We start from the raw sequence: 25,941 nt of genomic DNA, 5'->3' as shown, positions 1-25,941 counted from the left end.
CCACTGTTAAGTTTCTGTGTTGTCTTTGTTTAATCTGCCAAGGACCTGTCATGGCCCAGATGCCAATTAAATATCACTGCATCTTTGTCACTTTTTATTTGTTCTTACGTGAGAACAGACAAAAGAGCTTCCTCCCTTTGACATGATCCAATGCAACAATGCAACACTGTTTCATACAAACCCCATAGGCAGCATGCTGTTAGATGATGCTGTAGATCAGTGGTTCTCAACCTTTTTGAGCCGTGACCCCCCAAAACATCACAGTTGAGCAAATGCAAATGCATTCAACACACACACAACTGCCGGAGTGACATCACTTCCAGGTGACCTCTTAGGTCACTACATCTTAAATGACTACAGCACAACTACCTGATGAGATCACAGTCGAGCAACTGCCTGACATAATTTCCAGTTGAGTGACAACATGATAGTTGAGTGACAACTTTGTGTGTTTGAAAATTTTGTACAGTTTCAAGTAAAAATGGATCAAACTGGCGCACTTTGAGATCAAAATGAAGAGACTAGATCTATGAAGAACTACACACATCAATATCTTCTTTACCGTTCTGTGGTTTTACAGCGATGAAAAAATAATTGTTTCCCTATATATTCTGCATACAGGTTACTATATGGTAGAATTATGCTTGCATAAATAATACCAAAATCACTTCAGGGGAGTTTCAAGTAAAGCAACGTTTTGCTTTGTAGGCAAAACAAAAGTAAAATTACGGTAAATCAAAAGGGAACTTCCTAATTTATTGGCTGGAATAATATTCCGACAAGATAATAATATACTGTAAGCACTAAAGCAGGAGTTTGCAGTCAACTAGTTGAAATTAATATGTGGCAGTATTTGTGGGGGTCAAAATCTACGTATGTAGGGTGTACCACCACAAATAGATCAGTGTATGGGAAACACTGACTATTACGATTCTGAAGGGCTTAATTTCATTCAGATAACAAGGGACCCGTTTGAAAATATGTTTGTCACTTATGCCCATATGTTTCTCAAAAAACATTGCATCCATTTACACCCGCTTTACTGCAAGCTAGCATGACATGGCTGGCTGGTGCCATGGTAGCCTACCTACCTTCCTCCAGTCCACCTGTTTGTCTGGCAGGCACAGCGACAAGTTCTTTTGTTTAGCCTACGAAACAACGTTACGCGCTAATTTGCATATCAATATGCGCTAATTAAGTAACTACTAACGACTCTGACTGCTCAATGCTCACCTCACATTTTCATTGATCATGAGTGGGGAGAACGATTGTGTGGACTGTGGAGGACCACTTCGCTGCTGTACTGTGTGTGTGACCTGTGTGAAGTGATGTGGGATTAGGCAGATAGATGGAGGAGGGAGCGCCGCGGTTCTAGAAACTTTTCGGGTGGGCTGAACCCCCCTAAATTTTTGTCTCAGCCCACCCTAAGAACAGAGAGGGGGGGGAACACGCACACAGCGCATTGAGTGTAGTCAGAAACTGCTACTAATGACCACCATGGATTTGGAGAGGGGGGGGGGGGGAAATTGCCTCTATTTTTTTGGGTGGGCTGAGACTATTTTTGGGTGGGCTACAGCCCACCCAAAAAAGGCCTAGAACCGCCCCTGTACAGTAGCCTACAGCTACGACACACGTTCTTGATAACTTACCTAGCTAGTCGATGTTGAGGGACTCAATGGATTCGTTTGTTTGGTCCACTTCACTCGCCGCTCCCTGCTCTCTGTTTGTTTCAGGTTTCAAAGTTTGCTAAAGTTGAAAATGGGAGGGGCAGTCTGCTCCAGGCGTTCGTCCAGCAAGCATTATGACGTCGCTTTGGACGTCACTGAACGTTTGTCCAGCAAAAAAAATAATAATAATAAAAACAAATCGTCCAGCAATGTTGTGACTTATGTCTCCCCCACACCTAAAGATTTTCAAATCCTTGAAGATTATAACAATCTTGAGAGTCCACACACCTCATGACCAGTAGCGGCTGGCCACTAGAGGGCGCCAGGGCGCCGCCCCACCTACTGAATCCACATCATTGACAGTAAATATCCACATGAAGAAGAGGGAAATAAAACGTTATACAGTATATATTTTTTTATGAGCGAGGTGAATATTAGATAGTGAGTATATAATCTGGAATAAATATGTAGATTCATAATTATCTACATGTGTACTGTTTTTGGGTCAATATTTTCTTGCACCGAATTGCCACGGACGCCGTCTGGGGACTTCCGGTTTACTTCCGGTTTCCACCAGTGCAGATCATTAGTAGAGTATCTGTGTACAGGGCCGTAACCAGGGTTCCGAAATAGGGGAGGTCCAGCAAGGGGAGGCGCAGTCAAAAAAAAATGAGTTTTTTTTTCCCTTTTTTAGCCATATTTAGAGTAATATATAATTTTATGATGAGTACGATCCCCGGCCGAGTCATACCAAAGACTATAAAAATGGGACCCATTGCCTCCCTGCTTGGCACTCAGCATCAAAGGGTTGGAATTGGGGGGTTAAATCACCATGTGATTCCCGAGCGCGGCGCACGCTGCTGCTCACCGCTCCCCCAGGGGATGGGTCAAATGCGGAGAACAAATTTCACACATTGTGTGACAATCAGTGGGACTTTACCTTTACTTTACCTTTACCTTTAAATCAACATTAGGATTATACTGTTGTGATGTCATTATTCAGTATATTCTCTTTCATGTCACCACCTGCTCAGCTCTCCTGTCAACATAATTGTAACTAACAAACACAAACTGTTTTAGCCAAATTCATATCAAAATGACACCTACAAACACAGGTACACAACCCAAGCCGTACACAACACACAAAGTCATCATCGATAATAAAAAAAACATACAGAGGGACATTTATTTATTCCTGATAGGAACGATTGAAAAATAAAATAAAATATATTATGTTGTTTTTAACTTTACACCACCTCTTTTTGTTACTTATTGGGTCATGAAACTGAAACCATGCCACCTGCATACCTGACTTCGGGAGCTTGGCAATTGGCATCATGCATGATTAGCCAGTAGCATCCCAACGTGTCACACAGGTAACATTACTTAAGAGACAGACTAGACACTTACTTTCTTGGTTGTTGCTAAAAAATCTGTCAGTGTCACTCACTGTCTGTCGTTCACTTCGCTCACTGTCTCGCAGCTCGCTCACCTTCAATTATCTCGCCAGGCAGACAGACAGTCATCACTCACCACCATGCTGCTGCTCTCTCGGAATCAATCAAGTTACCATGTCAGATGACTTCCTGCCTGACCTGCCTTTTCGTTTTTTTCATGCTTTTCCATGCAGATTGTTTTATTAAAAAAAAAGAAAAAAAAAAAAAAAAAGAAATCCTCTGAAATATTAGGGGAGGTCCGGACCTCCCCGTCCTCATAGCTAGTTACGGCCATGTCTGTGTAGTTGCACATGCGCTGTTCACTCTCAAAAACAAAGGGATTTGGGTGGGCTCTGGGCGCACGTATCTAGCGACCGGGTGGAGGTGGGGTCAGGTAGAGTGAGCGTTGTGACGTAGGCTAGGCTGCTACGTAGATGGGTAGCGACGCAGTATATATAAACACTAGTAGCAGAGAGTAGCAGTCCCACGCCGACGGCTTTGTTGTCTCCCTGCGGCACGCGCGCGAAGCAAAGAAGTTTGTTTTCAACTGCCATAAAACACAAAAGACGTTTTGCAAGAATGGAGAAAGAAAATTCTGTGAAGTCACTCAAAACGACGCCGTTTGAGAGACGGACTTTACAGGAGAAGCATCGAGTGAAAGAGCTTGGACCAGATCACCCTGAGCTCGCCATTAAACAACAGGCTACAGACAGAGGAAGAAAATACACTTTTTCAGACGTTTCTAGTAGCTATAGTAACGTCCGTTACTACTTGCTTGATTTAGGGCTGGAGTGGACGATAATTCAATAGCCTATTATTGTTGTCTTTCAGTGGAATCATCGTGGTGATATGAAGTTATTTTAATAGTGACATTTTTGCTGTCTAAATTGATGATGACAAGCAAATGTTACTTAAAAACTGATCAAATGAGGTATGGCAGGAATATTATTTGAAAATATAAGGTTTGTTTGACATCACCATTCAGTTCAATGAGATGAACACTGATTTTGCATAGGCTACGTGAAACATATTGATATTGAGAAGAATCCTTATGATTATATTGATTTCAACCCCATCGTCCAGGCCTCCCTGGACAAAAATGCAGGAGCCGCTACTGCTCACGACAGAGATAACATTCTCGTCAGGTCAGGCTGATGCAGCAAAGTCAGCAGCAGGCCAGGCCACACACTGCGGTCACGCCATCCGCACTTTGGGGAAGCGTAGTCGCGCTATCTGCACGTAAAATTCATTGAGCGTCTACTTCGCTTTGTACGGTAAAGAGTGGGTGAAGCCCTCATGGTGCCTTCAGGTATGCCTCGTACACTCAGAAACAGATACTAATGGCCACATAGCTTGTTGTAAACAGCACAGATAATGTTTTTCTTATCACTTTCCACTGTTGAAATGCATACATCTGTCATTAAGGCTACTTCATTGTTCTTCAAGACAACTTTTCTAATAAGTACCTCTGTCAATTAGGTTGTTTGTGGTGCCATTTGTCTGTCTGTATGTCTGTTTATTTGAATTAGACAAAAACTAATATGCACATTTTCATGAAACTTGGTGGAAGGGTGAAGCATGGACAAAGGAAGAAGACATTAAATTTAGGTACGGATCTATGTCAGATTGACCTCATGGTGGCGCTATAATACTCCTTTTGATATTCAAAAGGCCATGAGAACTTCAAATCAATTTGTTTTCTGCAAACTCCACCAGATTCTTGCTCAGTACTCCCCAGTCTAGCTACCTGGTGATTTTCAAGTGGTTTTACTGCAGCATTTTGGAATAATTTGATGTCAAAATCATATACATTATGCATAATCTGCCACATAGGCTGATCTTCAAATGTCCATGAGAACCTCAAATCAATTTGTTTTCTATGTTATTCATACTGACGTTTTATTTGGTCGCACACGGCTATGGCGTAATTTCTGTTAGCTTAAATCATTGACTAAAAAAGTGGGGGTTAAATGTGTGCTTGAGTGCAATAATAAAGTCTAATAACAAATTTATTTTTGCACAATTGCATTGAATGATTTATTGTGAACTCACAACGAAAATGTTTAAAAAAAAAGTCATGTTTTTACATGTATATAAAATACTCCACTTTGAATAATAATTTGTGTCTGATGGTTTTCCCCACAAAACAGGTTCAATTATGTTATTAAAATCTTTAAAATTCCTTCCCCTCCTTCTGCTTCATTAAAAAAAATCAAAGCAACCAATCAGGGTGATCTAGAACCTAGCTAGCCAATCACAGCACACAGTGCGGGCTTTGAACACATTCTCACTCCCAACTCGTGACAAAGTGAGGACAAGAAGGTTTCCTGACCGATCTGCAGTATATGACAACGAGTTGGGAGTGAGAATGTGTTGGGGCTTTCACTGTTGAATACTGCACAGTGATTGGCTCCAGGGTTTGTGATGTCACGAACCATGCTGTTGAAAACCGCGTTTTCAGTGAGCTCAGAGAAACTTCACACTTTCAGCAGATGATTGTGAAAACATCTTCTAGTGTCAAACTCTGCACAGACATCATTCTGCACAGTGAAGCTCAAACATCCAACTGTAGAAAGAAGAAGAAAAAACTATTTGTTTTGTAACTTTTGGGGGTCTTTAAATTCTACCATGTGGCTATAAAGCCTGCAACCAGCGTTTACATGACAATTCATGCAAATATATTCCTAATTATATAATTAGAACTAAAATAATGAGACTCGTTAAAAAAAATCACCATCATATCCATAAGAGGATGCTGACCTATGCATTCATGCAGAAGGATCAAGAACTTCAAACAAAAACCACATGCACATTTCCCACAAGCTTGCTGTTCAGGGACATCCAAAAATAAACAGACTTGCCATGACCTAAAATTTGGCAGAATATGTTGTTTGGCTACCAGTGGCATATGCTCTGTTCTCATAGAGGCTCCCAGTCATGTATATGTAGCCGAGCCTAATTTTCTTATTTTATTTTGGTTGTTTATTTGTCCCGATGTCTCTGTTTTGATTAGTGAACTTCCCATAAATCAGTTCCTTCTGATAGGTTCCACCCTTCTGGTTTAACGACATTTTTTGTTTTTGTTTTCCTGGGTTGGTATTTTGGCGTTATACGCCCGGATATAATTGTAGTTGCACTACGCTGTTCCCGGGTAGGTCACGCTCTTCACTTGCTCTCATTTTAATTTTGATATTTACCTTTTCTTTCACTTATAATGACACTATCGTACTGTACAGAGCGCTGTAAAATGCTAGCGAACCCATTGATCCTGCCTCCTTAGTGTGGAGAGTTTTCATTTCGTTTTCAGGCTGTTATGTTTCATTTTGCTAAGCTAGTTAGCTTCTTGCTAGCCAGTGGCTCCGCCTCCGTGCCTTTGATTACGTTGGCTCAGTACGGCAGTCAGTACGCGGCGTGTGCCATTCGGAGTCACATTATTGTTATACAGGTCATGTGGTGTAATATTTACAGTACGTTTATGTGTGTTTCCTGTTATTCCTTTTTATAGAATGTGAAGAGAGAGACATGTGAGAGTGGTGTGTGACACCATGTTTTTTGTTTCCTCCTGTGAAGTAAACCCAGTGATCCCAGCTACGGTGTGTGCCCGTCATTCAGCCAACGCAGAATAGTGGCTGTTACATATATAAAGAAATTGACTGAGCCTATAGAGACAAGTGAATGAAAGCCATCAGAATGAAGAGTGTTGTGGTTCTGCTGCTGTTCTGTCTTTGTGGGACAACATGGGCTCAGGGAGAGAGCGGAGCAGCTCCAGAGAAGGACTCCTTCCAACCAGCCAACAGCAGAGAAGAGAGAGAAAGCCCCGTGACAGAGGTGACGACTGAAACCGGTGCCACAGAGACGACGAGCCACAAACAGACAGACCACCAGACGACCGCCTCAACCTGTGACATCTGGGCTGAGCTGAAGGAGCTGAGAGACATGGTGGTGGAGCAGAGGGTGGAGCTGAGGAGCATGGGGGAGAAGGTGGATGAACAGAGAACAGAGCTGGAGGAAGTGGGGAGAGAAAACGCAGCCCTGGTGTTCAGGATGACAGCCAGTGAGAAGGAGCTGAGCACCACAAAGACCAAAGTAGAGGAGCTGGAGAGGGAGAACACAGGCCTGCTGTCAGCCATGGGAGACAGAGTGTCAGCCAGTGAGAAAACACTCGACGGTCTGAAGAGAGAGAACTCAGAGCAAACTGAACATCTGTCATCCATGAAGACCAGAATGAGCTCCAGTGAAGGTCAGCTGGAGGAGCTGCAGACAGAGCGCTCACACAAGGTGGCCTTCTCTGCTGGTTTGACAGACTCAGGGAGAGTTGGACCTTTCAACACTGACACCACTCTGATCTACAGAAATGTCATCTCCAACCACGGCCAAGCTTACAATCCTACAACAGGCATCTTCACAGCTCCAGTCAGAGGACTGTACTACTTCAGGGTCACTGCTACTGATCACAAGCTAAATGGAGCATTTGGTTTCCATCTGTATCATAATGACAAGCGTGTGATGTACAACGTGATTAGGAACAGTATTAGAGGTAATCGGTATTTCTCGAATGCGCTGGTCCTCCAGCTGGAGGAGAGGGATGTGGTGTACCTGCGTCTCCCCTCAGGGTTCCAGCTCTATGGTGATGTTAACAACCACAGCACATTCACTGGCTTCCTGCTCTTCCCTGTGTAAGAGAAATGCTGTGATAAGCTCAGATGGAAGTGAATAAAATAAAGATTTCTCACATACATTAACGTGTGCTCACTTTCTTTTTTAATCGTTACAGTTTGAAAACGCTTTTTTTGGGACATTTAGGTATCGATCATGAACGCAATGAACAAAACAGAGGGAATGAATGTTGAGTGTACACTTATTTATCATACTATTGTAAACGATTCCAAGAGGTTAAAGCATAGACTGTAAACAAAGGGTTAAATGTGTGTGTGTGTGTGTGTGTGTGTGTGTGTGTGTGTGTGTGTGTGTGTGTGTGTGTGTGTGTGTGTGTGTGTGAGTGTGTGTGTGTGAGTGCCAAAATAAAGTCTGCATAATTGATTTTGCATAATTGCATTGAATGAGTTATTGTGAACTCACAAAGAAAATGGTAAACTCTACCATGTGGCTATAAAGCATGGAACCAGCATAATTCATGCAAATACTGTAGGCTATATATTCTTAATGATCTCATTAGAATGAGAACTAAAGTAATCAGACTTGTTTAAAAGAAATCACCATCAAATCACTGAGATGCTGACCTATGAATTAATGCAGAATGATCAAGAAGTGCAAACAAAAACCACATCATGCACTTTTCCCACAAGCTTGGTGTTCAGGGACACATCAAAAAATAAACAGACTTGCCATGACGTCAAATTGGGCAGATTATATTGTTTGGCAGCCAGTCAGGTCATATGCTCTGTTCTCATAGAGGCTCCCAGTCATGAATATAAAGAAATGGACTGAGCCTAGAGAGACAAGTGAATGAAGCCATCAGAATGAAGAGTGTTGTGATTCTGCTGCTGTTCTGTCTTTGTGGGACAACATGGGCTCAGGGAGAGAGCGGAGCAGCTCCAGAGAAGGACTCCTTCCAACCAGCCAACAGCAGAGAAGAGAGAGAAAGCCCCGTGACAGAGGTGACGACTGAAACCGGTGCCACAGAGACGACGACCCACAAACAGACAGACCACCAGACAACAGCCTCAACCTGTGACATCTGGGCTGAGCTGAAGGAGCTGAGAGACATGGTGGTGGAGCAGAGGGTGGAGCTGAGGAGCATGGGGGAGAAGGTGGATGAACAGAGAACAGAGCTGAGGTTCACCCAGAGTAAGCTGGAGGAAGTGGGGAGAGAAAACGCAGCCCTGGTGTTCAGGATGACAGCCAGTGAGAAGGAGCTGAGCACCACAAAGACCGACCTGCAGCTGCAGAAGAGTAAAGTAGAGGAGCTGGAGAGGGAGAACGCAGGCCTGCTGTCAGCCATGGGAGACAGAGTGGCAGCCAGTGAGAAAACACTCGATGGTCTGAAGAGAGAGAACTCAGAGCAAACTGAAGACCTGTCCTCCATGGAGACCAGAATGAGCTCCAGTGAAGGTCAGCTGGAGGAGCTGCAGACAGAGCGCTCCCACAAGGTGGCCTTCTCTGCTGCTTTGACAGACTCAGGGAGAGTTGGACCTTTCAACACCGACACCACTCTGATCTACAGGAAAGTCTTCTCCAACCTCGGCCAAGCTTACAATCCTACAACAGGCATCTTCACAGCTCCAGTCAGAGGACTGTACTACTTCAGTTTCACTGCTTACGATGGCCACACTGGACTAGTTGGTTTCCAGCTGCACCATAATGACAAGAAAATGACTCACACCGGGCTTAGAAACCACGATGGATATGAGACGTATGCCTCAAATGCGCTGGTCCTCCAGCTGGAGGAGGGTGATGTGGTGTACCTGCGTCTCCCCTCAGGGTGGCAGCTCTATGATAATTTTAACAACCACAGTACATTCACTGGCTTCCTGCTCTTCCCTGTGTGAGAGAAATGCTGTGATAACCTCAGATGGAAATTCATAAAATAAAGGTTTTTCCCATATTAACGCATGTTTCCTTCCCCCCCACAAAACACTTTGAGTGTTTACCTTGTAAACATGCATGTGGTAGCTAGTAGTAGTATAGTAGTAGGTTTTATTGTCATTTCCAGACTGAAATCACACGCCAATTATAATATATACGGTATGTAATATATTAAAAAGCAGCACAGAGATAAAAACAACAACAACAACAAAACAATTTCAATAATAATACAGCTGGTCTACAATAGAGAGGCAAAGTAAACGTCACTTCCTGCTTCAGCACTGTACCAGAGATTTACCAGGGACCCAAATATAGCTGAACCAAACGGCCGTGGTGAAATATTGCGGCAGGTCGATGGTCTTTTAGATCCCCTTCAGTTTGCCTACCAGGCAGGTAGGGGTGTAGAGGATGCTACTCTGGTCTTAATTCATCTCCTAGTTCAACATCTGGAGGCTCCTAAGACACATGCCAGGCTCTTGTTTGTCGATTTCTGGTCTGCCTTTAATACCATCCAGCCTTATCTCCTTGCAGAGAAACTTATTTCTCATTTTAATTTGAACCCGAATCTTGTTGGGCTGGATAGTAGATTTTCTGACAGATCGGTCACAATGTGTGAGAGTCAATGGTGCATTATCGTCCAAGTTATTCTCCTCTACGGGTTCCCCACAGGGCTGTGTTCTTTCCTCACTGTTCTTCATTCCAACTTCTGCAGGAGCATCTATGAGAACAGGCACATCCTGAGGTTTGCTGACGACTCCGTCATAGTGAGTCTTTTGAACAACAGTGAAACTGAACACGGCGCTGTGGTTGATGATTTCATAACTTGGTGCAATGACTTCTTCCTGTCAATCAATGTGTCAAAGACCAAAGACATGGTTATTGATTTTCGGAAATCTCGACCTAGCAGCACTCCTTATACCATCATCCAGGATAAGGAAGTCGAGATTGTCCCACAATATAAATACCTGGGAACTGTCATTGACAATAAGCTGAGCTTTGAATCAAACACTGATGCTGTATGCAAAAAGGTCCAGCAGCGCCTCTTCTTTTGAAGAAAACTGAGTTAATTTAAAGTTTGCAATGTTCTAATGAGTTTGTTTGATCAGTGCTTTATTGAGTCTGTTCTTTCTTATTGCTGTGTGGCTTGGTTTGGTTTCCTCTCCCTGTCCAATAAGAACAGGCTTCCTGTTCAAAACGCCGGCTGTTTTACCTGCTCAAACTAGTCTGACTATATATATATAGTTATATATATATATATATAACTATATATATATATATATACCGTAGTTACCGGTATATAGTATCGTATCATTATCGTGAACCCAATATCGTGTATCGTATCGTATCGTGAAATTAGTGTATCGTGACACCCTTAATATATATAGTTATATATAGTCTTAAAGTCTTCGTCTTTAAGATGGCTTTAACACTCCAAACAATAGAGGTAGTGTGGACAATAGGTGCAAACGAAGTGCAATAAGCTACGGCCTAGTGTAGACATGGCCTAAGTCCGCTTTTGAAAACGCAAGCGTTTATGAAATAAGCAGCTGGAAATATCCTTACTGTGATCGCCAGACGACAAACAGCAGCAAGGCAAGCTGCCTCTTCTCTCCTGTCTCTGCCTTCAGCTGAAGACCTGCGTCAAGCTGCCAACAACAAAGGTGGACACACTTCCATGTGTTGTTTTCAAAATAAAAGTATGTGTTCCGATCATCGACGGTTCCGATGTCTGATGTTTTTTAGCCTAAATTTGCTGCTAACCAGTGCAGTGCCCATTCCCCTCCCTACACCGCTTTTTGTGTTGCCAGTAGGTGCCGCTATTCGGCACTGCACTCCGTCAGGTTCCCAGTAATGCAATCCTCAAGTTTGAAGTCGATCGGACAAATGGTTCTCGAGATAAACCGATTTTTTTGTGTTACTAGTAGGTGGCACAATGCCGATTTACTCAAAATTCGGCACTGCACTCAGTCGGGTTCCCAGCAGCACAGTCCCCAAGTTTGAAGTACATCAGACGGATGGTTCTCGAGATTTTTGTGTGTGTGTGTGTGTTGCCAGTAGGTGGCGGTATGCCGAATTTGCATGAAATTGGCACTGCATTCTGTCAGGTCCCTCTAAGCACACTCCCCAAGTTTGAAGTTGATCCAACCAACGGTTCTCAAGACATGGGAAGGACACACACACAGAACCGGAATTATAAGGGGTTAACTTGCACACCCTGTATAGGCTACATGCTGCAAGTTTCTGTATAATACTTTTGTGTTTTTTACTTAATATGTTGTATTGTTGAAATTGTCTTTAATACTGCCTTATGTTTAATACCCTTCCGAGTGATGTAAGGTGTCCAACACCTCGAAGACAAAGGTGATCATTGACTTCAGGAGAAGAATGGAAAGCGTCCACCCTCCCCGGCCCTCTTGATAAATGGGGAAGCAGTGGAGAGCATGGACAACCTAGGAGTCCATCTGTCAAAACAGCTGACATGGTCCTCCAACACCTCACTTCTGGTTAAACCAAGACTCTATTTCCTCAGGAAGCTGAAAAAGGCCCAGCTACCACCAAAGAACTTTTATGGAAAGAAATGGCAGCTCCATATTGCCCCATTGCAACATCAGCGCCCAGCAGCCTCCGCCATTTTTTAGTTTTGGAAACGTGACAGCGCCAAAAGAACCTCGCAGTGGTCATCTGCGGTAGCGCTGGCCCCTATAATCAGCCTCTCTAAACAGTAACTCAACGGGAGTTGAACCTCGGGTCCTTTTCATTAGCTATTTATCTTGAAAAAAATAAAAAAATAAAACGAAAAATGTTGCTTAGTTTCCACAATATGGTTGTTGTTTTACATCCCTGCACTACACCACTTCAATCAAGATTTGCAGTACGCCCGGAAAAGATGTGAATCCCCAAAGTTTAGAGTGTTCTCCCGTTGAGTTACTGTTTAGAGAGGCTGATTTTAGGGGCCAGCGCTACCGCAGCTGACCACTGCGAGGCGCATTCTGTTTCCAAAAATGGCCGGAGTGTCGTCTCTTTCCTTCCACGCTCTTTGCTACCACAGAAACTGCTGCTGAATTTCTAGCAAGCACCTGAGAGCATCCTGACCAACTGTGCCACCATGTGGTATGCCAGCTGCACAGCCGCCAAGCGTAAAGACCTGCTCCGCGTGGTGAAAGCAGCCCAGCGCATCGTTGGAATGGAGGTCCACAAGATACGAATTGTCACATTTCTGTGACTTGCAATTTGATTTAATATAGCTTTTGTGCAATAAACACAACACTTTCAGACAACAAAAATGTGTGATTTCGGACAAGACAATAATGCTTAATCTTTTATTGATTATTAATGGTTGATTGATAAGAACAATCGAAAGATGTGAAAAAATAATGTCAATTGTCAATAGAGCTTCCAGCACTGATGCCATCGAGGCCTGACATCATCATGGTGGAAATGACATTATCATGGTGCAAGTGACATTGTTATGGCAGGTCGGGGCGTCATCAGATGTCCTTGGCACACACAAAAGACAGTTTGTGGGAACATTGTTGGTCATTCCAAAGGTTATCTGTAGTCAGAAACAACACAGGAAGAAAACTAAATATTAAGCACTTCAGAGGCATCCACCTTAAAGTCCCTGGAAACCAAAATCCACAAAAACGTTCTAACTATGTTATTTAGGGTCTTATGTTAGTAATTTTGTGCCTCCGAAATTATTATACATTACTTTCAACCCAAAGCCTTAAAATCGCCACTTTTCTACAAGATTCTACAAAGTACTTCCTCATTGAAGACAGCAGTGCGCGAGGTGCTAAAACGCAGGAGCTTATGACGTCATAAGCTCTATATAACCTTTGTACACGCGCGCAATCCGCACCCACCTATGGCAAGTCCGTTCTTTGCCCCCAGTGACAGCGCTCCCTCGCTGTCCGTCTCCCTCCCACTCTGTGTGCCGTCTGCCAAGCGCTATGCTTGTGAGATTAGCAAGGTGTCGGGTTTCAGGCCATGTGCTTCTCTCTCTCTCTCTCTCTCTCTCTCTCTCTCTCTCTCTCTCTCTCTCTCTCTCTCTCTCTCTCTCTCGGGACTAGTGAGAGAGAGCGAGAGACACACAGGCTGGTGGCTCTCTCTCACACACACACACACACACACACACACACACACACACACACACACACTCGCAAGTGCTGTGTAACTTGATCTCTTTCTCCGTTTCCCTCCCCCCTCTGTCTCGCGCTCTCTCTCTCTCCGAAAACCTGCTGCAGATGGGACACGCCCACACAGTCCGCGGGAGAAATACACTCTAAAAAATAATGATTTTCTCATGAGTTTTGCCAGACTGTCAAACCTAAATTTATATACTTTGCGACGTTCATCATCGTTCAAATTTGGCTGGTGGCTTATTAACATAGGGTCCTGTGATGTGATGAACTCAAAATGCTAAATAATAAAGAAATATTTCTGGTTTCCAGGGACTTTAAGTATTCCAAGACTTTCTTGACTCTTTGTTAAAAAAAAAGATAATAATAATAATAATAAAAATAAATATATATATATTTAAAAATAAAAATAATTATAATAATTATAGCTGCTGCGCAGCAATGGGTTGTGGCCGGGCAAGTCTCAAGGCTTTGAGCTCTTATGACATCACAATTGCTCGAGTGACATCAGTGATGGCATCACAATTGCTTGAATGACTGATGACATCACAAATACAACCTAATTGCCCTAGGTAATTAGGGTAATTAAGATGCTCTTTAGGCAGTGCATCAACGTTTTGATGCACTGTGGGCTAAATGTTTGACCACTCGAAAATCTGTTTGATACTTTTGTGTAGGACAGTCTAGCGATGCAGATGCTGAAGTTTGGTGTTTGAAGAAAAAATGTGGGAGGAGTAGGGTTTAATTAGTTTTACAGTTTTTGCAGTTTTGCTGTCTTTAGACTTAATAATTGGCCATAGGTTGCATTGTACAAAAGTTTCTTCTCATTTGGGCCCACATTTCGGTGAAAGTTCCAAAGCCGTAGCACGTATGCTTGATTTTTTATGAAAGTTTGGAACTTTATACGGTCGCTGTAGTGCCACCATTAGGACTATTGGCGCCAAATTTGCGTCAAAGACGTTTGGCATGGGACTGGACCTTTGTGCAAAGTTTGGTTTATTTTCAGGCATGGGAAGTCGAACTTCCCGGGAGAAGAAGAATACAGGCAAATACAATAAGTGGCCCTGCCGATTCGCTGGCCCGGCCACTAATAATACTAATAATAAAAGCAAACTAAAGATAATAAATAACAACGTAAGAAATACACTACAAGTAGTATAAAAGGAAAATATTATCTTTCAATCTTCAGCATTGTTGAGAAGTGATATGTGGGTCTGCTCATTGCTTCCCAATAGAAATCACAATAAATCAAGAAATTATCTTTTTTGTACCTTGCCAGTTCATCTCCACACAATTTTCCACATTAATGTTGTTTGGCTCTCCCTTATACCAGTGTGTAGAGTCAAACGCGGAGCCGTCACTCCACTGCCACGCTCCCTCCTGAAGGAAGAAGCTTACACATTACTGATTTGTCTGTTTCATTTTTTTCCACTCTTGCCTCCAACACCGTGTGTCAATGGTTTGACAGTTAACACATTTAAATACTGAATTTGAATAATGTAAAAGAAAAATGTTAATCTTTAATAAATACATTTATTGAATTGGACAACATTGAGGTATATGAATAATGGCTCCATTCATTCGCCTTTTATTAGACTAGGAACGATTCCTAGGGTGGAGACTGGAGATAATGTGCCATGGCACCACCCACCTAGGCGCCATCGTGCAACTGTGCGCCATCGGCTCATACTACATCACAGTTGCTCGAGTGACATCACTGATGACATCACAATTGCTCAAGTGACATCACTGATGCTGACGTCACTGATGACATCACTGATGACATGACAATTGCTCAAGTGACATCACTGATGACATCACAATCGTGACTGACACCGCCACAGACACCGCTACCCACTTAGCCAATTTGAACTAAGAAGATAACATATGGATCCATGGATCTTCATCAGGTGAAAATAGTTTAAAGTGTTCCCAACCAATCTATACATAAAGGCCTACTGCATATGTGCAGTGCAAGTGTCAGCAATTAGGTTATATATAGGTTATATATAAGGAATACATAGGTTCACATCAAACCTATACTCTCATACTCTCATCAGTGTCTAAATCAGAGGTTTGCGGGGGGGGGTGCTCTCCAAACAGTTTCAGGGGAGGCTCACTGAATGGAAGTGGAAAAAATATGCAATTAGTTATCAAAAGAGATGAGATCACATAGAATAGCCTAAATGTGTGTGTGACTCACACACTCAGATACAAATAAATGTCTTCAGACAGACCTGTTTATGTATTTGAGGTAGTCTGAAGTCAAACAGCAATATGATTCTATCTTGGCTAAATTATTGTGTGTCTACTCTATGGGATCAAATAACAAAATCATGATCCAATAGGCATCTAGGAATTGAATGAAACTATGCAAGTGAACTAGGGGGGGTGGGGCTTTGTCAGAGGGCAGGCCCGCAGTGTCAGACTTTGAAAAGCCCTGGTCTAAATAATGTATAATACTGATAATAGTCTCAGTTGTGCAAATAACAAATTATATTATTATAAAGCCCATGTCAAACAATAAGACTATTTTTTTAGTGTCCATGTCCATTTTGTCCAGTTTTCATATTGTAAAATTTTCTCATTGATTGACTGTTGATATACAGTATATTACTGATTTAGGCCCTTAGGAGGTGATGTATATAGGGTATAGATATAAATATAGACGCTCTCTCGATGTAACAGGTCTTTCCTTGGCGCTCACTCTGATAGCCCATGGCTTTAGATTAGATCCTGTGTATCAGTAAATGTCTCACCTGTGTTGAATCATAGCCCCCAATCCAGGTTCTTTTAAAGGAGCCAGCCACTGTGTTAATCATCCCTCTGATGAGGTTGTGCTCGGCTAAGCTGTGGACTGAGGCCAGATTCCCACCTTGGGCAATGCAGGCGAGCTAATGGGAGAGAAGCAAGGATATAAAGAAAAAGATGGAGGTAGGGAGATCAAATGAGCAAGAGTGGGAGTGGGGAGGAGGAGACAGACAGACATGCAGAGGGAAGGAAGAGTTGAACAGAGGGGGGTGAACAAAGAATAGAGAGAGAAACACAAAGAAAGTGGGATCGAGACCAGCATGACACAAGACAAAATGATCTAAGTTGTACATGATCAGACATAGTATAGGGGAGAATGGGGTAAGATGAGCCAATTTTACTTGTCCTCAAGGCAAGGAAAAATGATACGGAAGTACAATGAAAACACCCACGTACCCTAATTTCAGGATGTTTTCTATCAATTGACGTTGTAAGAATGACAAAGGGCTCTGAAAAGATGACTTCTTAATAAATACATAAAAACATGTTCCTGTACGTGGCTCAACTTGCCCCAGGGTAGAGGTCAGTTGATCCTATTTTCCCCCTATTTTTTCCTGCAGGGTTGATCTGAGTTTTGCCACTGATCTGATGGATTTTCCACCCTTCACATCAACGACTGCTCTCTCCATCTCTTCAAGAGGTGTTGGGACCCATTGGTTTTTCTCTTCTAGGAAGCTTTTCTTCAACGTTTAACATAGTAGCCTACATTCAAATACCAATACTTCAGAGACTTAAAGGATAAACGGACAATAAAATGTAATCTTATTTTATCGCTACACCATATTGGGGGGTGGGGGAACTGCCAAGCTTAGCAATTCTGGATAATATTTAGTTAAATGATTCACATGGATTTATACCTTGGCAAATCACCAACATGTATATTACATATCTTTAGACCTTGATAAATTTGCTTGGACATACAGTAACAGTCATTATACGTCACATGCATAACATTTACTATGACAAATAATTATTTTTTCATGTTAATAAATACTTTCCACTTCTCCCATGTGCTTCTCTCCATCACAGCCAGATAGAAATGATTGGTACTTCCTGAATTTATGGTCACATGACAACAAAATGTGCACAGTTGTCTATATACAGGGGGTGGGTCAACTTACCCGCTGGCTCATCTTACCCCACTCTCCCCTATACATTTTTTTAAACTAACAATAGAAGCCTAGAAAGAAATAAGCATATGTGTGTTTGAAATGTTTTGATAAGAAATAAATAATAATAAACAATAAAGTTATTTTGATTCTGATTCTGATCAACCAAGATAATCACATATGTATAGCCAATCCGAACAACCCTGAGTGTGAATGTCCCATGACTCTTAAGTACAAACAGTCCTCACTGCATATCAATGTGCATAATAAAATGTGATGTTAATGCAGTTTATGAAGCCTTGAAATAGACTTCTGCTTCTTTTCTGAAGTATCCTGTTAGCAACAAGCTGTATAGAGCATTGTCAGCATGATATGAATGCAGGCTCACCAATAGGGAGCAACACTCAATCCAATGAGAAATCTCAGGTGCAAGGCAAACACAAACTTATGAGAAAAGAGAACAGGCCAGCACACTCAATGTCCTTTCACAAATGTAATTCTCATCTGGGCACAGCAGCAACGGACGTTTCAGCCAAAAGGCTTCAGTGTTGAAGAAGGCCTTTTGGCTGAAACGTCCATTGCGTTGAGAGGACATTGAGTGTGCTGGCCTGTTCAGCATTATAGGAATAACGTATTGTTATATCAGGTACCTCTGCAGGAAGCCAAGCCTTTGCAGTGTGGTGGAAGCTGTAGCAGCGAGTGCCAAGCTGGGTCCAGCCAGAAGGACAGCCAGGAGAAGGTTCTGTTCCAATGTTCGAGAGAAGATCAAGATTAGAATCTTGGATAACAAATACTTGAGTGCACATACAATTATGTGAAATGTTCATTTGTAGTGTTAGTAAAAACGTGTTCAAATTATTGTGAATTGAAGAGTGAAAACTAACTAGCTTCAAGTTTGCCCTGGCCCATGTGTTTTGTCTGTGAAGCTGACCAATAAAACACCTTAAAGTATCAAACCCAAGTAGGCCTACCGGTAGTCTATCAGGGGTGCCCAAACTTTATCAGTATCGGGATCAGAGACGTACTTACAAAAAATATATAACTAGTCGCAAGCTCTTTTCCCCTTGCCCCCCAGTACATAATCCGCACATTAACAGTATTATATTATTCATTTAACATTCACACAAAATGATCCTCTTTGATCAAGCTTATAATATATATATATATAGGTCTCCAGACCATATTTCAAGCAGAAGGCCACACGTGCATAATCCGATCACCCCCTGACGTCAGTCAAGCCCTAGCATGACGTGGCCAGTCAAAGTCCTAGTATGACGTCCGTAATGACGTCAGATATGACGTCAGTTAATTCTCATATATATAGCAAGGGTTCTACGTCACCTCTCTCTCTCTGGCCGATCATAGCAGCAGCTAGCTTCACGGCAGTCCATCTCCCCTGAAGCCGTCCTCCGAAGCGTTGTTTTGCCCCACCCACCTCCCCAGTCTGCCACCAACGAGTCGTGACTCCTGATCCCCCACGGGGGGGGGGGATCTCCTAGCCTATGCAGATGCCCTCCTCTTGCCTCAAGATTAGCGCCTGCACGTGTGGCCTTCTGCTTGAAATATGGTCTGGAGACCTCACTTCAATCATGAGAGGCCAGTTGGTAGGATTTAACAAACTTTATTTAGCAATCGGCATGCATGGCAAATGCTTTGGCGCATGACTCCATTGGCCAGTGGCGCTGCTCTTGAGGCAAGAGGAGGGCATCTGCATAGGCTAGGAGATCCCCCAAAAGGAAGATCTGATTACCGGAGGTTCATTGAGATCCGCGTGGTGGTGGTGGTTGATTGCACTTTTCTGGCCTTCGACCTTTTAGCGGCTTACAGCTATTTGCGGCTGGCGCTCCCAACTCGGTCGGGCCTTCAATCTTGGTACGTTAGTAGTTGATTGTACTTTTCTGTCCTTCAACCTTTTTTTTAACGACTTACAGCTATTTGCGGCTGGCGCTTCCCAACTCGGTCGGGCCTTCGATCTTGATACGTTAGTAGTTGATCCTTTTCTGGCCTTCGACCTTTTAACGACTTACGACTATTTGCGGCTGGCGCTCCCTACTTTTCTGGCCTTCGACCTTTAGCGACTTACGGCTATTTACGGCTGGCGCTACCCAACTCGGTCGGGCCTTCGATCTTGGTACATTAACGTTTAACTTGGCGCTTCCCAGCTTGGCCTACTTGGCCGCCTTGGCGCCTCGCGATTTAGCCTGGCGCTTCCCAGCTTGGCCTGACTCTCTCTGACTCTCTCTCTTTCCTCTCTAGCCTATGCAGGTGCCCTCCTCTTGCCTCAAGAGCAGCGCCACTGGCCAATGGAGTCATGCGCCAAAGTATTTGCCATGCATGCCGATTGTTAATTAAAGTTTGTTAAATCCTACCAACTGGCCTCTCATGATTGAAGTGAGGTCTCCAGACCATATTTCAAGCAGAAGGCCACTCATGCATAATCCGATCATCCCCTGACGTCAGTCAAGTTCTAGCATGACGTGTCAGTCAAAGTCCTAGTATGACGTCTGCTATGACGTCAAACATGACGTCAGTCAATCCTCATATATATAGCAAGGGTTCTACGTCACCTCTCACTCTCTGGCCGATCATAGCAGCAGCTACCTTCACGGCAGTCCATCTCCCTTGAAGCCGTCCTCCGAAGCGTTGGGGAAAGAGAGGAAAGAGAAAGAGAGAGTCGGAGAAAATCAGGGTCAGTCAGAAGGCCAAGTTGCGCCAAGTCAGGTAAAGGTGAGGTGCCAAGGCGGCCAAGTAGGCCAAGCCAAGTCAGGTAAAGGTGAGGTGCCAAGGCAGCCAAGCAGTGGCGTGCCTGACCAAGTTGGTGCCCTAGGCAAGATTTTTGCTGGTGCCCCCCCCTCCCCCAAAGAAAGTATAATAAAAATTATATCGCAGCTAATCCAGCACTGCAGTGCAGGCTCAGAATCGCCCTTCCCCAGTGGCGCTGGAAGTACTTTTAGGTAGGGGTGCTGTAAGGAAGGGACTCTCGGTGCTGCCCGTGAGGGCAGCGCCAAAGAAAATTTTACGTTTTTTGGACTTTCATCCATATTTAGAAGAATATTTAATTTTAAATTAACATTAGGATTATACTGTTATGATGTCACTATTCAGTATCTTCTCCTTTTCTCACTCACTTTCATGTAAGCACCTGCTCTCCCTTTAGTCGTTTTACACTACAACAGACAGAAACACAGGCATAAACACTGAACTTATTATTATTATTATTATTATGGAAAACCAGATTATGATGAAAATCAAACACTTTTGAAGAGAGAGCGTATGAAATAAGATTAGAGCTGGGAAGCACAAACTGTTTTTTAATGCATCTTGTTGGTGGTATAAACACAAGACAGCCAAATCCAACAATTTCGAAAATCCATTTCTTGCCACCAGGGGGTGCTGCAGCACCCTCAGCACCCACCTTCCAGCTCCCTTCCCCCACTCTGGGAAAAAGCTCCGAGCAGGTAGAAAGGGGCGCGGCCGCGCAGGGGGTGGGGTGGTATGGATTAGGGACCATGGTGAAAGTGCTGCAGCCCGGGCAGCCAGAAAGCCAGAATTAGAAAAATGATTTCACTATTATTTAAAGACTTAAAGCAGCTACGAGCAACTTTTTCGATTGTTATTAAACAGTATAAATTTAATATCAATGCATCACATCTTACCTCTAATAGTCGACGAGACCAACGCAGAGTAGTCTCGCTTGAACCCCGAGTGAATCGGCCAGTGTTAGTCTGTCTGTGGCCAGGGCAGATCAGGAAGTGAAATGAAACGGTTTGCAGCAGCCACTTCGGCCATAACCACAAAATAACTTCCAAAAAACCTGTTAGAATATAACAAGAGATGTTCCCGAGAGTATGCGTGGCATTCACATTGTTTATGTTATGTTGCTAGGCAGCGCGAACGGGGTAGGCAGGCAGCTGCGTTTCACTTCCGGGTTTCACTTCCGCGTTTCACTTCCGGGTGTAGCCGGTCCGGTGGTAGGAGAGAGAGAGAGAGAGCCCCCTGTTGAGGCGAGTTTAGACAGACACAGACTTAATAATCACCTAAGGGAGCAATCTCCGATTGACACGGCTTTGGTCTCAGCTACTATTATAGGTAAGATGTGATGCATCAATATTGTAATTATACTGTTTAATAACAATCGAAAAAGTTGCTCGTAGCTGCTTTAAGACATTGTTCTTCTTATTTTTGTCTACTATTGTAAAATAATAGTAGGCCTATTATCATGAAAAAGTATTTGTAAAAAAATAAAAAATAAATAAAAAATAAAAAATATTACCCTCTCTGGCGCCCCTAACGGCTCAAGCGCCCTTAGCATTTGCCTAGTTCGCCTAATGGACGGCACGCCACTGCAGCCAAGTAGGCCAAGCCGGGAAGCGCCAAGTTAAACATTAATGTATCAAGATCGAAGGCCCGACCGAGTTGGGAGCGCCAGCCGCAAATAGCTGTAAGTCGCTAAAAGGTCGAAGGCCGGAAAAGTACAATCGCGAGGCGCCAAGGCGGCCAGGTAGGCCAAGCTGGGAAGCGCTATCGCGAGGTGCCATGGCAGCCAAGTAGGCCAAGCCGGGAAGCGCCAAGTTAAACATTAATGTATCAAGATCGAAGGCCCGACCGAGTTGGGAGCGCCAGCCGCAAATAGCTGTAAGTCGCTAAAAGGTCGAAGGCCAGAAAAGTACAATCAACTACTGGCGCCTGCAGATCTCAATTAACCTCCGGTAATCAGATCTTCCTTTTGGGGGATCTCCTAGCCTATGCAGGTGCCCTCCTCTTGCCTCAAGAGCAGCGCCACTGGCCAATGGAGTCATGCGCCAAAGTATTTGCCATGCATGCCGATTGCTAAATAAAGTTTGTCAAATCCTACCAACCGGCCTCTCATGATTGAAGTGAGGTCTCCAGACCATATTTCAAGCAGAAGGCCACTCATGCATAATCCGATCATCCCCTGACGTCAGTCAAGTTCTAGCATGACGTGGTCAGTCAAAGTCCTAGTATGACGTCTGCTATGACGTCAAATATGACGTCAGTCAATCCTCATATATATAGCAAGGGTTCTACGTCACCTCTCTCTCTCTGGCCGATCATAGCAGCAGCTAGCTTCACGGCAGTCCATCTCCCTTGAAGCCGTCCTCCGACACCCCACCCACCTCCCCAGTCCACCACCAACGAGCCTTGACTCCTGATCCCCCACGGGGGGGGGGGGGGGATCTCCTAGCCTATGCAGGTGCCCTCCTCTTGCCTCAAGAGCAGCACATGACTCCATTGGCCAGTGGCGCTGCTCTTGAGGCAAGAGGAGGGCACCTGCATAGGCTAGGAGATCCCCCCCCCCCGTGGGGGATCAGGAGTCAAGACTCGTTGGTGGTGGACTGGGGAGGTGGGTGGGGCGAAACAACGCTTCGGAGGACGGCTTCAAGGGAGATGGACTGCCGTGAAGCTAGCTGCTGCTATGATCGGCCAGAGAGAGAGAGGTGACGTAGAACCCTTGCTATATATATGAGGATTAACTGACGTCATATTTGACGTCATAGCAGACGTCATACTAGGACTTTGACTGACCACGTCATGCTAGGACTTGACTGACGTCAGGGGATGATCGGATTATGCATGAGTGGCCTTCTGCTTGAAATACAGTATGGTCTGGAGACCTCACTTCAATCATGAGAGGCCAGTTGGTAGGATTTAACAAACTTTAATTAAGGGACTGTTCGTTATTTATGAGAGGGGGGGTATGGTGCAGAAAGGGGGAGGGGTATCAAATATTTTTTTGAGTACTGGGGAGGGACTTGTGTTTTTTATTTTGGCTTTAGGGAGGGTTATACAACATTCATTTTTTGTATTTTGTATATATTTTAAATGCGTTTTTTCGTTCCAAAATTCGTGTTTACTCCCCTATTTATATCTATGGTTTACCTGTATGGTGACTGGACTTGGTATCTCCCATTCCTTCCTTTCACGTAAACCGCTGCTCCTATGCACTGTGTACAGGCCCTCTCGGTCCTGCTGTTTGCTTGGTGCATTGACTGGAAACGTTTATCATCGCTTTATATTGTTTCAGAGCTGGAATTGTTGACACATATGCAGTTGGCTAGGCTCAGGGCCGGTTCGTACATATAGGCGACCGCCTAGGGCGGCACTTGGAGGGGCGGCAAATTGTGCGCCTTCACTTGCAGCTCTCCAAATATTCTCCAGCGCTCTGCCTCTTCCATTCTCTCCCCGCTGTCCGCGGGCACGAACCGCCCGCCCTACTATGCCTCTGATTGGCTTACCCTGATATTCTTACCCTAACCCAATCAATCATCACTCCTCATGCCTAAACAAGCACTACTACTAGCCAATCAGAGGGAGAGGAGGGCAGGTCATCATGTCTTCTCCATCCCGCTTGAATGAGGAAAAGGGACATACCGGTAGCCTACAAGTAGACTAATTTACATCATTAACTTTGGGTTAAGGTAGCCTAGGCCATGTGCTCATATGTGTGTACCAGTATTAGTGTAATCAGTAAATTAGCGAGATATTTCTAACGTTGTTTCTGGCTTCCAAAACAATCTGTTTCCCTGTGCGGTGCGCAGTGCGCACTTTGCCTGCCCATTCATTGGAGAGACCAAAATTCCAAGATACAATATCTGAAGTTTCTCAAAGTTGAAACTACCTCTGCAGTAGTAGCCTACAATGAAACAAGACAGACTTAATGGACTGGCAACAATCTCCATATAAAATGAACTGGCAGAGGATGATATAGAGGATGATTGGATTTATTTAAAGACCTTTGCTGAAGCAGCCCCCGCTGGTGTCCACTTCTGAAAGGTAAACAAGCTTTATTTGCCAACAGCTCCTAACAACAACTCGCCTTTGTTAAGTTGTGAATCTGCTGATGATATAGGCTATAGGCTAAATACATTGTGAGTCTTATATTACTGTGCTTGCGCCGCCGTGCGCACATTCCGTGTTTTATGCACATGAGAAAGTGGTAGATAAGAGAGATTTGCATAGTTTGAGGGTCTGAAAAATGTGATTATTTGGAAAATATCTGTGCTGTATCATGACTGCTGTGGTTATTGGAGTTATTATGCAGACCTGTGCAGACCTGTGGTGCGTTATTTTTGTAGGTAGGCTATATGGATGTGCAAAATGCCTGCATATTGCGTCATGCATACTTTGATGCTGGTATGGTGTTGCCAATTGGGGGCGGCATAATTTGTTCTCGCCTAGAGCGGCAGAATGGCACGCGCCGGCCCTGGCTAGGCTACTGTAGGCTTTATAACTAGGAGATGAGGCAGTTATTGGGCTAGGTAGCCTACTAAACGTTATATGCCCCCCGCCCCCTCTCTCCCCCGATGTCATAGGGCGCTATCAAACGTAGCCAAATCATCGGAAAAGGTCATATTTTCTTCAATACTACCTTTGGTGTGAATATGATAAAGTGTGGTTATTTATGGTGGAGGGAGGGTCATGCATTTATCTCCAGTCACTCAGGGAGGGACATGGAAAAATATTTATAGATCTGGGGAGGGTGAAGGAAAAAAACGAAAACAAAGTCGCCCCTGCACCATACCCCCCCCTCTCATAAATAACCAACAGTCCCTAACAATCGGCATGCATGGCAAATACTTTGGCGCATGACTCCATTGGCCAGTGGCGCTGCTCTTGAGGCAAGAGGAGGGCACCTGCATAGGCTAGGAGATCGGCCAGTGGCGCTGCTCTTGAGGCAAGAGGAGGGCACCTGCATAGGCTAGGAGATCCCCCCCCCCCTGTGGGGGATCAGGAGTCAAGACTCGTTGGTGGCGGACTGGGGAGGTGGGTGGGGCAAAACAACGCTTCGGAGGACGGCTTCAAGGGAGATGGACTGCCATGAAGCTAGCTGCTGCTATGATCGCCCAGAGAGAGAGAGGTGACGTAGAACCCTTGCTATATATATGAGGATTAACTGACGTCATATTTGACGTCATAGCAGACGTCATACTAGGACTTTGACTGACCACGTCATGCTAGAACTTGACTGACGTCAGGGGGTGATCGGGTTATGCATGAGTGGCCTTCTGCTTGAAGTATGGTCTGGAGACCTCACTTCAATCATGAGAGGCCAGTTGGTAGGATTTAACAAACTTTATTTAGCAATCGGCATGCATGGCAAATACTTTGGCGCATGACTCCATTGGCCAGTGGCGCTGCTCTTGAGGCAAGAGGAGGGCACCTGCATAGGCTAGGAGATCCCCCAAAAGGAAGATCTGATTACCGGAGG

The 25,941-nt window shown here is 44.1% G+C and overlaps 2 protein-coding genes across 2 annotated transcripts in view; both read right to left on the bottom strand.

The window, feature by feature from the left end:
* Window positions 1–25,941, bottom strand: part of LOC310794690 (L-rhamnose-binding lectin SML-like) — a 77,940-nt gene that overhangs the window by 17,206 nt on the left and 34,793 nt on the right. The window lies entirely within an intron of this gene.
* Window positions 12,956–25,941, bottom strand: part of LOC310794652 (galactose-specific lectin nattectin-like) — a 16,541-nt gene continuing 3,555 nt past the window's right edge. The window contains exons 4-8 of the mRNA XM_083656645.1: window positions 20,279–20,344; window positions 18,362–18,453; window positions 16,551–16,685; window positions 15,063–15,171; window positions 12,956–13,202 (exon numbers count right to left, since the gene is read on the bottom strand). Of these exons, the coding sequence (XP_083512771.1) occupies window positions 13,138–13,202; window positions 15,063–15,171; window positions 16,551–16,685; window positions 18,362–18,453; window positions 20,279–20,344 (467 nt within the window). The 3' untranslated portion in view covers window positions 12,956–13,137. The remainder of the gene's footprint in view (window positions 13,203–15,062; window positions 15,172–16,550; window positions 16,686–18,361; window positions 18,454–20,278; window positions 20,345–25,941) is intronic.

Source organism: Poromitra crassiceps (assembly GCF_964638095.1).
Source record: "Poromitra crassiceps genome assembly, chromosome: 20".
Lineage (NCBI taxonomy): Eukaryota > Metazoa > Chordata > Actinopteri > Beryciformes > Melamphaidae > Poromitra > Poromitra crassiceps.
This window is presented reverse-complemented; position numbering and strand designations above follow the sequence as displayed.